At 36.4% G+C, this 13,694-nt stretch overlaps 1 protein-coding gene across 1 annotated transcript; it reads left to right on the top strand.

Annotated features, from left to right (window-relative positions):
- Positions 1 to 415: 415 nt before the first annotated feature.
- Positions 416 to 13,460, top strand: LOC122901716 (cytochrome P450 2K6-like). The gene is made up of 6 exons (XM_044240856.1): positions 416 to 523; positions 3,748 to 3,910; positions 5,497 to 5,508; positions 8,382 to 8,531; positions 10,281 to 10,333; positions 13,137 to 13,460. The coding sequence occupies exons 1-6, from the start codon at positions 416 to 418 to the stop codon at positions 13,458 to 13,460; spliced, it is 810 nt and encodes a 269-aa protein (XP_044096791.1).
- Positions 13,461 to 13,694: the final 234 nt, after the last annotated feature.

Below are 13,694 nucleotides of genomic sequence, written 5' to 3'. Positions count from 1 at the left end.
GGGAGGTGAACTATGAGAGACTATGGACTCTAAAAAACAATCTGAGGGGTTTGAAGTGGCGGAGGGTGGTGGGAGATTGGGGTGCTAGGTGGTGGGTATTACAAAGGGCACGGATTGCATGGAGCACTGGGTGTGGTGAAAAAATAATGAATACTGTTATGCTGAAAATAAATAAAAAATAAATAAAAAAAAAGAAAATAGATGGTTGACTAGAAGATAGGGCAAATATGAGGAGCAATGCCTTCATGTTTTTGATTTGCACTGGAAGCCGCTGATTCTGCCTGGTTGCAATTGCAAACATTTCTATTATCTTGACAATTACTTCTACTTAAAGATAATGAGTGGGTTTGACTCTTCTGTCATAGTTCCAATTCTGAGCCTGCTTCTCATTTTTCTTTTCAATATTAAAATCTTCATGACTAAAGCTTCCAAGCAACATTTTCCTCCAGGACCCAGATCTTTGCCAGTTATTGGAAATCTGCATATTCTCAATCTGAAGAGGCCATATCAAACTATGCTGGAGGTAAAAAATGATTGTTCATTTCATACTTATTTATAATTTTCTACCCTCATTCTTACGCTCACGAGTTTATTAGCATGCACATACACTTATGACTGGTTTGTATATGTATAATGAAGTAATTAAATAGGATTCAAAGTTAATTGAGCTGTTTTATTTAATGTTTAGTTCTTTTAAATTTGGATATATAAAAATATTAATAAATAAATTTTATTATTTAAAGTGGTATTTTACCCTGAAATATTTATGATCTGTATCCTTTATTTCAGACACTTTGATCTACATATTCCATATTCTATATCCATATTCTATGTCCTACATATTTCTCTATAAAGGAACTGATTATAATTATAGTCTTACTTTAGGAAATTTTAATTGTTATTAAAAAGAGTGTCTATGGAAGGCACAATCAACCGTATGGTCCCAGCAACTGAGACTCAAAATTGTCTGTCATTAATTAGCTGTGTAAATTTATATAAGAATTTAATCTCTATTTTTTTGTCTGTACAATTACAGGACTAGACCAAATATTGGACAAATTTCTCTAATTTCCACTTCAAAGATTTTACAGTTCTTGATTGTGGAATAGGATAGATTGTGGAAGGAAGAAAGGAAAGAAAAGGAAGGGAAGGGAGGGGAGGGGAAGGGAGGGGAAGGGAAAGAAGGCAAGAGGAGAGGAGAGGAAAGGAAAGGAAAGGGAATAAGAAAGGAAAGAAAAGAAGGAAGAGAAAGGAAAGGAAGAAAGATGGGTAAGAAACAAGGAAAGAAAGAAAGAGAAAGGAAGGAAGGAAGGAGGGAGGGAGGAAAGGAGGGAAGGAAGGAAGGAAGGAGAAAAAGAAGAGAAGAGAAAAGAAAAGAGGGAAGGGAGGGAAGGAGGAAGGGAGGGAGGGAAGAACAAAAATATAATATTTAAAATTTGCATTTGGCCATAAATTCCTATTTTTAAGTGCAAAGGACAGATAATTGATATTGAGTTTTGCTATGTTCTATAAATTCTAAGCTTGAAAACCATAACAGGAGATCTACTGAGGAGAAAACCATTACTTTGCCTCTGTGGATAACACAATCATCATCATCACCGTCATCTAATATTCATATTGTACTTCTTATTTTACAAAGGACTGCAAGGATTTCACTTATTCCTTACAACCACCCTCAAAGGAAAATAAGGATGATATTTTTACCTCCATTCCACAGATATGTGACTCAGAGCAATTAACTTTTCTAGTAACTTTCATTTTCTGATCTTTTAATGCTATTTTATGGCTTTCTCTTATACTCGAAGGTCACATGACAGGTCGATTCCTCAGGACTACAAGATCTCTCAACAAAGTCTTTCATAATTTCATGTGCCCAACCCTATTTGTTTCCTAACATTCTTGTTTTTTTGCTTACATATTAACCAGCCTAATCTCTTTACTATTTAGATCTTCATTTTTTATCATTTCTACTTCTGTCCTACTGTTCTGTGTTAATTTCACCTATGAAACGTCCTTTCATCACTTCTTCTGAGCCTATGTCTACATTTTTTTCTCAAAATATACCTTGGTAATTTTTATTCCTTTTCTGAAACCTGCCATTTTATCCAATGTATATGTTGTGGTTCACACCTGAGAAACTATCTTCACAGACTCAAATTCCTATTTTAATTTTTACTTACCTGTAACATTAATTTAAATTCTATTATTTTCCTAAGTTATTGAACCCTTTTACAATCTTAATGTGATTCTTTAAATTCAAGGTTTTTGTAGTCATCACCTGTCACCAAATAACATTATTATAATATTATAGACTATATTCCCTATGCTATACTTTTCATCTCTTTGATTGTCTATAACTGGAAGTTTATACCTCTTAATCCCCTTTTTCTGTCCATGCATCCCTCAGCTACTTTCCTTCTGTTAACCATCAGTTTGTTCTCCATAATTAAGAATCTGTTTCTTGGTTTGTCTCTCTCTCTTTTTTCCCCCTTTTGCTCATTTGTTTTGTTTTTCTAAATGCCACTTATAAGTAAAATCATATAGTATTTGTCTTTCTCTGTCTAATTTATTTCACCTAACATAATACCTTCTAGGTCCATCCATGTAATTGCAAATTGCAAGATTTCATTCTTTTTAATGGCTGAGTAATAGTCCTCTATGTGCATGTGTGTGCCTGTGTGTGTGTGTGTGTGTGTGTGATATCTTCCTTATTCATTTGTTCATTGTCATTTGTCCATTGATGGATGCTTGGGTTGCTTCTATATCTTGGCTGTTGTATAATCTTGCAATAAACAGAGCGGTGCATATACCTTCAAACCAATGTCTCATTGCCTTGGGGCAAATATCCAGCAGTGAAATTACTGAATCATATGGTATTTCTATTTTTAATTGTTTACGTAACTTCCATACTGTTTTCCATAGTGACTGCACCAATTTACATTCCCACCAACAGTGCATGAGTGTTGCAATTATAATGTTATTTTCCAAAATCAAATTTCCTAAAGGAAGAAATGTTAGAAGTCCATTTCTCATTTTTACCTAAACCTTAGTTGGGTAAAAACCACAAGCTCTGCAGATGACAAGACTCCATGTGTATGCTTTTTGAGCATTGTAATCTACTATTTCTTGAGGTCACTGTACCTTGCCTATGTGATGGAAATGATGATAACATCTACTATTTTGGTTTACAATGTGCATTAAAAGAGATACTGTCAATATAGTTAGGAAGCAATAAATGATGACTCTTGTTATTTTTAATTATCAAAGAAAATTGAATGTTTTCTTTATAGTACGAAATGTCACCTAGTAGTGCAGAACTAACTTGGACCTACTAAGGTTACAGCATCCCACAAAGAATAGGGCATGAATATGGTGGTCAGGTAGTCAAGTGTGTTGGTTAGGAAGTGCTTTGTCTTCCTAGAGCCCGGGTTGGGCATTTTCTGAGAACAGACAAAAATATAATAGAGAGAAACTAGGAGTCAATTCCCTGATGTCAGAGCCCTGCTACTGGAAATCCCAAAACAAAATGGAGCATAAGGACAATCAGTGGATGATCATAATAATTATGGCTTAAACAGGTATAGCAACCAAGGAGTATCTTTAGTGAACTAATGAAGTATTGTCTTTTCACAAGAATATAAAACTGATTAATTGGTCAGAATTAAATTTTCAAAGATCAAGATCTAGTTCATTTTTTATTACGGTACCATGTTTTAGTTGCTTCTCTTTTTTTTTTATACACCTAAGCTCTCCCAGAAATATGGCTCCATGTACAGCATCCAAATGGGTCCAAAGGAGGTGGTGGTACTCTCTGGATATGAGACAGTGAAAGATGCCCTGGTCAATTACGGTGATCAATTTGGGGAACGATCTCAAGTTCCTATATTTGAAAGACTTTTTGAAGGAAAAGGTAATAAACTCTAAGCTTAAGATATATCCTTATAGTTAAAATTATTAAATCAATTGCACCATATTATCTTTAATAATTCCTTTCATGATTTAATTTTCCCTTCATCAATATACATCACACAAATAGAATTTACTGAGGGGAAAAATTTATGTTTATGGTTTTATTCTCATTGTACATGATAATTCTATTAAACAAATAATTATTAGCCAGAAAGTATGTGAAAAGTATAGTCAGCACTAGGGAAATACAAAAAGAACAGAGGACATCAGCTTAAGAGGTCACAGTCTAATGATTGCCACTGATCCATCAAAAAATACAATAGCAGTAGTGTTATAAATAATATTGAACCAAATTGGAAGGGGAGATGAACCATGAGAGACTATGGACTCTGAAAAACAATCTAAGGGGTTTGAAGTGGCGGGAGGGGTGGGAGGTTGGGGTACCAGGTGGTGGGTATTATAGAGGGCACGGCTTGCATGGAGCACTGGGTGTGGTGAAAAAATAATGAATACTGTTTTTCTGAAAATAAATAAATTGGAAAAAAAAAGAAAAGAAAATAATAAGAAAAAATAATAATAATATTGAACCATATTTTCAGCTGGATAAAGTTGTTGTATCTTGCTTTTGTATGTCTTAGATAAAAGCCTTGAGGAAATCCAGATGTTATACTGTTATGTCAGTCCACTAATATAATAACTCTTTATTACAATAACCCTTTAATGCTCATTTAATAACTCTAAAAATGGGAATGGTTTCATCTTGACATTATTTTTAGTAAACTAATATTGGTATCTAGTAAATACTACTAAGCCATTTAAATGCTTCAGCAACTTTTTGAAAAAGCATTTCTCACACTATCCTTCTCCAACATCTTGTTCTTTGAGATACTAGTAGATGTTCTATGCAAAAACCAGTGTCAGTGAAGTGAATTTGAGAATCTACATAATAAAGGCCTCTCTCTGAACTCCGGAGTGCCTTATGGGATGTTAAAACCTCTGAGAAAAACACCAAAAGTCTACATACTTTTATTTAATTCAGTCTACACACTTACAAGTCCTTGCAACATTTCTATTTTTTTTTCTTTTTACATGAAATCTAATTAGTTAACATCCAGTGTAATATTGGTTTCAAGAGTAGAAATCAGGGATTCCTCACGTACCTACAACCTGAGTGCTGATTACAAGCATCTCCTTGGTATCCATCTCCCAGTTAGGTCCCCCCCAACCTCCTTTCATCAACCCTCAGTTTGTCCTCTACTGTTATGAGTCTCTTATGACTTGTCTCCCTCTCTCTTTCCCATCCCCATATGTTCCTCTGTTTTGTTTCTTAAATTCCACTTATGAGTGAAATCATGTGGTAGTTGTCTTTCTCTGACTAATTTCACTTAGCATAATACCCTCTACTTCCATCCGTATTGTTGCAAAGGGCAAAATATCATTTTTTTTATGCCAAGTAATATTCTATTGAACTACACACACATACACACATACACACACACACACACATTTACGACAACAGTCCTTGAGACATTTCTTTTCTTTTTTTTTTAAGATTTTATTTATTTATTTGACAGAGATCACAAGTAGGCAGAGAAGCAGGTGGAGAGAGAGAGGCAGAAGCAGGCTCCCTGTCGAGGAGAGAGCCTGATGTGGGGCTCAATTCCAAGACCCCGGGATCATGACCTGAGACAAAGGCAGAGGCTTTAACCCACTGAGCCACCCAGGCGCCCCTACATTTCTTTTTCTTAGAATTGTTACTAACATCTCATAAAATCACCATTGAAGAACAACAGATCATTCAGTCCCTGGTCTTTAGCACCTGGGATCTATCTTCTATTCCTTTTAGAAATCGGAGACACGTTTTGTCTCTTCCCTCTGGCATCTCTGCTTTTTTCCATAATACTTCAAATATTAGTCACTGATGCTACGATTATACACAAAATCGTTTTAATTTATATCAATATCAAATCTAACAGTTTTTTCCTCAGCAAATCATTTTAAGAATCAAGCACTCTTTCTTTTTAAGTGACTTAACTGGTCATAGGAAAATTACTTTTTGTTCAAAGAGAAAATGATTCGTTCTCCACCCCACACCCTGTTTAGTAATCTACCCAAATGGGTAAAAGCATTATTTAAACCAATTTTGTATAAATAGAGGGAAAAGTTAGTATTTTCTTTAGTGTTAGACCATTTTGGAGTATTACTTCATCTTAATATTTTGCCATGTAACTTACAGATATTTTAAGCTTTGGTGCCAAGTTGTGTTGTTGTTGTTGTTTTTAAGATTTTACTTATTTGAGAGAGAAGGAGAGCAAGCACAAGTAGGGAAAGGGGCTAGTGGCAGAGGGATAAGGAGAAATAGATTTCTTGCTGAGCGAGCAGAGATCCCAATGCAGGGCCCAATCCAAGGACCCTGAGATCATGACCTGAGACAAAGGCAGAGGCACTTAACCGACTGAACCACCCAGGCACCCCGGGTGCCAGTTTTTAGAAGTTCTAGGAACACCTAGGTGGCTCAGTTGGTTATGCATCTGCCTTTGGCTCAGGTCCTGGTCCCAGAGTCCAGGGATTGATTCCTGCATCAGGCTCCCTGTTCAGTGCGGAGCCTGTTTCTCCCTCTGCTGCTCCCCTTGCTTGTGCTCTCTCATCTTTGTCAAATAAATAAATAAAATCTTCAAAAAAATAACAAATAAATAAGTAAGAAAGTAAGTAAATAAATAAATGAATAAACTTCCATTCCTTATAATGCTAAATCGATGATCTCCACAATGACATGGCTGAGCTATCACTATGCCCTGAAAGATACAGGGACATCTGCGGGCCTTTCATGTTCTACTACTGGTTTCTCAAATGTAAATCTTTAAATATTAACATGAGGTAGTTTGAAGAGTCACATATTTGTTACAAAAGAGTTTTATTCACCACAGGATCCACAGAGAGAATGACATTATATTAATTTAAGAACTGAATGCGAGCAGAATCTAACCTTCACCAGGGTCCTTTCAAAGGAAGGCTTAACCTCCCATGAAGTGGCAACAGCTGCACAGGAGAGATCTCTCTCTCGGTGTTTTGAAGTTCATGCTGACACTGGCAGGGATGGCGCTGTCCCATTTCCAACACCTAGGTTGCCTTAGTTTATTCTGATTTCTATTTTAAGAAACTATTCCTATTTCCAACTCAGAAAGACCTCCCCTGTCTCTGGAACCTCCATAGAAAAATGAGAAAAATGCCAGTGGAAGAAGGGCCAGGGTTAGGGACTGAAACACAAGGAGTAATGCCAGCATCACCACAAACTGACCGTGGAAAAATATGGGCCACTTTGGCAATCCTCTCTTTCCTTATTTTTCTGTAAGTTAGCATATATCCCAACTCTTCTAAGAATTTGTTTATTATTTCCTTTAGCTATGCACAAATTCACATAGCTATTATAGATAATAAATATTTATCACACACCTACTCTGTGCTACAGCAACACATGTGACTAGAAATTAGTATGTAGAGCACCAGTGTGGGAGCTTGGCTACACCTCTTGGTAATTATTTACTCCTAACTTTTTTCTCGGGTGAGTCTTGTGTCTGTAGTCCAAATCTTTCCCTAGCAAAAAAGACTTAATTTTCTAATGTTCATCAGTCCCTTAACTACACCTAGCATGATGTAAACTTATAGTAGAGACTCAGGATTTGTTTAACAAATTCGTCAGAGAAATAGAATTAAAACCGAAATCTTCTCCCAACCTAGAAATCCTCCTTTCCACAAACATAATAGAAAAAGAAAACAATTTTATTGTTGAATAAGCATCAAACCAAGATGGGATGTGTATCACAGATAATTCACTAAGAACTTGCAAAGACAAAAACAAATTTCACTCTGTTATACAATCAAGCAGACTCAACCCATTACAAAAATGTTCTCAGGGAAAACAATAACTAGTCCTCAATAACTAAGAGGGCTTGGCAGCACCATTTGTCACATATAGCTTATAGATACACCCAGTAATCGGGGTGACCATCTGTGTTAATTGTCTGTGTACAAAAGAATAATAAAGTCTTCATATCTCTATGATAGGAGGTAGTTTTGCAATGTGGGGCAAGGCACCCACCAAAGTGAGGCTCCTACCCTCCCACAGAAACTGGGAGAAAGGGTCATTCTCTTCCTCGATGTTTATATTCTGAACAGGTGGCCCCCAGGCCACCAAGAAAGCCATTGCTAGGTCACAACATTGACAAAAGACCTATTCAAATTTTCAAAAGGACTTATATGTGATATACATCATATGTGTATGATATGATTATCTATATACGATTTTAAAAAGGGAAAAATATAAGTCTTCTAAAGTAAATGCTCTGAGTGAAAGAGAAGCCTCTTATTTCCAACAGGAAGAAGAAAGCCTCTCTTAAATTTTTACTTGTCCTTGCAAATTAAATATTAAGAACCTTGCGGACATAATTTTCAAACACTTTACTCGTTATAAGGAATTGTCTTCTCTCATGGTGAAACTTGGAAAACTATGAGAAGGTTCAGCCCGACCACCTTACGGAACTTTGGAATGGGCAAGCGGCTCATAGAAGACAGGATCTTAGAGGAATGCCAGCATCTCATACACAGCTTTGAGTCTCACAGAGGTGCGTAGAATGAACTAAAACACGTCTTATTTTCCTGAGGAAGAAGCCAAATGCTATATATTTTTTTAAATATTATATTTATTTATTTGACAGAGAGAGAGAGAGAGAGAGATCACAAGTAGGCAGAGAAGCAGGCAGAGAGAGAGGGGGGGAAGCAGTCTCCCTGCTGAGCAGAGAGCCCCACGCAGGGCTTGATCCCAGGACCCTGAGATCATGACCCAAGCCGAAGGCAGAGGCTTAACCCACTGAGCAACCCAGGTGCCCCGCAAAATGCTATATTTTATTACATAGACATAATTTCAGTCTTGTAGGAAAATTCTAAGAATTTACAAATAATTCCCCAAATCGTGCTCTTCTGTAAGATTTCCCAAATGTCAGCATTTTACGATTACCTTCTTTCTTGCTCTCTTTTTCTAAGCTGTTTGAAAGTGCTTTGGAGACATGCTTTCTCTTTATTCCTAAACACTTCAATGCGTTCCCTTGAAATAAACAAACACATTCTCTCACATTCCCAAAGTACAATTTTCAAAACTCAGGAAATTAGTATTGACTCAGTAATCCCCTAAACTTATTTGGCTGGATTTTGCCATTGTCCCACTAATGTCCTGAATAGCAAAAGAAAATCCTGACACACGCATCACGTCCACTTGTCATGTCTCTTTTGCTTCCTTCCATCTGGAACAGTTCTTCAGTAACAGGTATGTTTCTGATCTCTTTAAATGATATACAGTTAATTCCATATTATTTTAACATTTTATCTAATATTTTAATTTCTCTTTTCCTTAATAAATTGAGCTCATTCCTTACTAAAAAATGTCCATTTGAATATTATCTTCACGGATGCAGGTAGCAACAGGAAGAGAAAAGGTCAAAGGCAGGCAAACTTGAAATGAATACAGACAAGAAACAGAAAGCTCGGGGATCCATGTGCTAAGTTAGCAGTCTCTGTGCACAGAGAGAGCCCATCAGCAGTTTGGAGAAAGTACTTACAGGAAAATATCTTTTCCCTCTGCAGTGTTAAGCTCCTAACAAACATTAATTTCTCAAGTCTTTGTGTACATAGTATCTAGAACACCCTTCATTTATATGCTAAAAAGTATATATTTATATGCTTTTAGCATATGTTTATATGCTAAAAAGGAAGCATATTCCCTACAGAAATTCCCCCAAGCTTTCAGGCTCCACATTAAGGTAGGTGCTCATGTTGAAAGTAAATCTTAGCATTCTGGTTGCCAAAAATAAATGTACATCCACTAATATATGTTTAATGATCTAAATAATTTTCAGTGATGCTGAGGAAAACAAGTCCCAGTAACAGAAGAGGCTAAAACAAGAGACTCTAGGTAAGGTTCTTTCAAGTAGAATCATTTTAATTATCTGGATATCTTCTTTTAAATTTATGAACTTGATGGTAGCCTTCTACATTGATACTTTCTCAGATGTTATGCATTAACACTTGCTATACACACTGAAATGGCCCTCACCTGGCACATTTTAATTTCTTTAACTGAGCCAAATGTAGATTTTCCTCGACATCAATACTTTTAGTTTGCCTTCTGGCAAACTTTAAACCAAATTCTGGATATTTTTCAAGGTTCATCTAGTCTCACCTTTCCTTAAAAGGCATGGTTACCAATAATCTTGCTCCTTTATGAAACCTTTAGTGGACAGTCGGTCCCCATCATTCCAGAACTGGTTTAATACTGTTTATGTGAGTATTCCTAATCTGATTAATGAATTCTCTTGTAGGAAAGCCCTTTGAGGTCAAAACAGTAGTGAGTGCTTCTGTTCCTAATGTTATTGTGTCACCAATAAATATTGTGTCACACCAATAAATAGTTCAGTTTGTGACTTCAGTAAATTTTCACAATTTTGGCCATTCATCTTTTACCCACACCACTGGTTATGCATCACCTGTGGGATAAGCCATGAATGAATAAGGAACACTGAGTAGAATTCACTTATAAGAGGGAATTTAAACAAAGGAAAACTATCAAGTACTAAAAACAGTCCTAAAGAAAATGTTAATATTTATTCTGCATCATGTAAGTTCAAAATCCAATTTTTTTATATTTGTGAGCAATAAAGTGGCTGTCTTCTAGAGTGTAGGGATTAAGGGCCTTGTCAAATAGTTCCCATTTTCTTTCTTTCTTTCTTTCTTTCCTTCTTTCTTTTTTAAGATTTTATTTATTTATTTGACAGAGAAAGCGAGAGAGCACAACCAGGGGGAGCGGCAGAGGAAGAGGGAAAAACAGGCTCCCTGTCCACTGCAGGGTTCAATCCCAGGATCCTGGGATCACGACCGGAGCTGAAGGCAGATTCTTAATGAACTGAGCCACCCAGGGCCCCAGTTCCCATTTTCAATAGCACAACCGACAACAGACAATATTATTTCACTTTGGAATAATTTAGGTTCTGTTACTACAAGTACAGGTGTACTCTAAATATAGGTGCAGGGGAACCATAGAACAGGGAACTATGTCTATTTTGTTAAGTCAATTAGAGAAAGATAATTATCATATGATTTCACTCATGTGGAATTTAAGAAACAAAACAGAGGAACATAGGGGAAAGGAGAGAAAAATAAGACGAAACCAGAGAGGGAAACAAACCATAAGAGATTCTTAATCTTAGGAAACAGAGGGTTGCTTGAGGAGACAGGAGTTAGGGGTAGGGGTAACCGGGTGATAGGCATTAAGGAGGGTATGTGATGTAATGAGCACTGGGTGTTATGTAAGACTGATGATGGATCACTGACCTCTACCTTTAAAGCATATAATATGTTATGTGTTAACTAATTGAATTTAAATAAATTAAAAATAAGTACATAAATAGCTCAATCCTTAAACAGAATTTTTAAAACAATTTTATTTATTTACTCATTTGAAATATAGACAGTGCGAGCAGGTATAGAAATGGGGGTGGGGGGTGGGAGGGGGAGAGAATCTCAAGCTGACTCCTTGCTGAGCAGGGAGCCTGACGCAGGGCTTGAACCCAGGACCCAGAGATCATAACCTGAGCTAAAACCAAGAGTGTGATGCTTAACCAACTGAGCCATCCAGGCACGCAACTATGTCTAACTTTAGGTATGGCCTTTTATCTTCGGTATTTATTAGGTCACTTGGGTGGTTAGGGACCACTTTGAGAATCTGATGAAATATATAAAAAGCTTATCTCTCACATACATGAATATACTGAGAAACACACCAAATTTAGCCAACAGTGAAGTTCTTCCTGAAAGTTCTAAGGGTTAGGGAATATGAGATTATATAGTGCTTCTCTAGGGACCCTAGACACAGTAAGCTAGATCTAAATAACAAAAATGATTATTCCGATCCTACAAAGAAACATCAGTGGTAAGGTGACAGTGCTACATAGCACTAAAATGGTTTGATCTGCAATCACCTAGGAGCTTGCAGGAAAAACACTTACATTTATTGCCTTAACCAAAAAGGCAATATTGTTTTCACGGCTCCCCTAACCTCTGAGTAGATGTGTTACTACTGGCATAATATGCAAAATACTCTGGGTACATAGAACTTACTATAAACCATAACAATATCCATTGTAAGTTACCTAACTCCACTAAGTGAGGAAATCATGTTGCCCAGGTCAGTCTGCTAGCTAGTCAGGATAAAACTGAAGTCTAAATGGGGTGCTATTCTATAATCCTTCCAGAAATAATGGTGTCATTCCCACTACTGCATGCATGACATGTGTGATTTTAACTTTCTTTGTTATTTTTTTATTCTTTCAGCTTTTCAATATGTTTCCAGTTTGGGGGTTCCTCCTAAAAAGTCTTAAGACAGTACTCAGGAATAGAGATGAATTATTTGCTTTTATAAGGATGACCTTCCTAGATCATCAGCATGACATTAACAAAAATGATCCAAGAAGTTTCACTGATGCCTTTTGGTCAGACAGCAGGAGGTAATGGTGATACCTTATCATGTTGTTTATTATTTAGTTTAATTAATAGCATCTGGAGGAAAGATATTTCTTGCAAAGAAGAAAAATCATTGGATTCAATTAAGTTAGTAATGGTAGATTTGTGCCCTACCAAGAATGCTATTTACTACATTTTCTGTTCTTGAATATTTTCCACTGCTTTTCACATCACTCTCAAAAAAAAAAAAAAAAAAAGCAAAAAGAACAAGAAAAAAACAAACAAACAAAAAACAAACAAAAAAACCAAGATATATAGAGGACCTTGAATGTTAGCTTTTAGAATTCATACAGCATTCCTTTTATTGAAATCTTGAAAAATCTTGAAAATGGGTTTCAGTTGACTAACCCAAGAAAGATTATTTAATGCCATTTTTTTAAAGAAACAATGTTGGGCACATTCTAATCACTCAGTCTAAAACTAACTTCCAAAATGGCAAACAGCCTTTCCCATTGTTAGAATTATTTATCATCATTAGCATCCAGGCTGTCCTCTATTTCAAAATTTTGCACAACATCCTCATAATTAAAAAAAAAAAATTTCACTCTATTGAGGAAAGAATGGCAAGCTTTTTGCTTTTTAAATTCATTTTAGGTTATCTGCTATGATTGTCAAGTATAAAATTTTTTCATCACTCATGATTCCTTTTCCCCTTTCAGGAGAAAGATACATCTACTGCCTATTTCAGTGATGAAAATTTGGTGGCACTCGTTAGTAACCTCTTTGCGGCTGGTACAGAGACCACAGCCTCTCTGTCCTTAATAGCACTTCTGTTTCTAAGGCACCGAGGTCATCACTTTGTTGACCTCTGTGCTTTGGGACCAAACACAATGGGAAAAGCCAGACACATTCAATCCCGAGCATTTCCTGACTTCCACTGGAAAGTTTGTCAAGAAAGATGGTTTCATGCCTTTTTCAGCAGGAAAGGTCTTGCCTTTGAGACAGGTGGTTTGAGAAATCTGGAGAGATTTGGTCTTGTCTGATGACTGTACTTGGGTTTTGTGGTTTTTTTTCCATGTGGCACTAAACGTCAGAAATATGGGAGAGTAGAAAGGGCCTTTCCTCCCCAGGCTTTAAATTGGCTGTAAGACCTTAGGTATTAGAATGGCATTTTCTTAGGGAGTCCCTGAAGATTCCTTGTAGCTGAGGCTAAGGTAGAGCCTTGAGAATTTGAGGAGAAAGTTAAGCATGGGGAGAGTGGATAGCCCCTTCACTCC

The sequence above is a fragment of the Neovison vison genome, chromosome 1, assembly GCF_020171115.1.
Source record: "Neovison vison isolate M4711 chromosome 1, ASM_NN_V1, whole genome shotgun sequence".
In the NCBI taxonomy this organism is placed as follows: domain Eukaryota; kingdom Metazoa; phylum Chordata; class Mammalia; order Carnivora; family Mustelidae; genus Neogale; species Neogale vison.
This window is presented reverse-complemented; position numbering and strand designations above follow the sequence as displayed.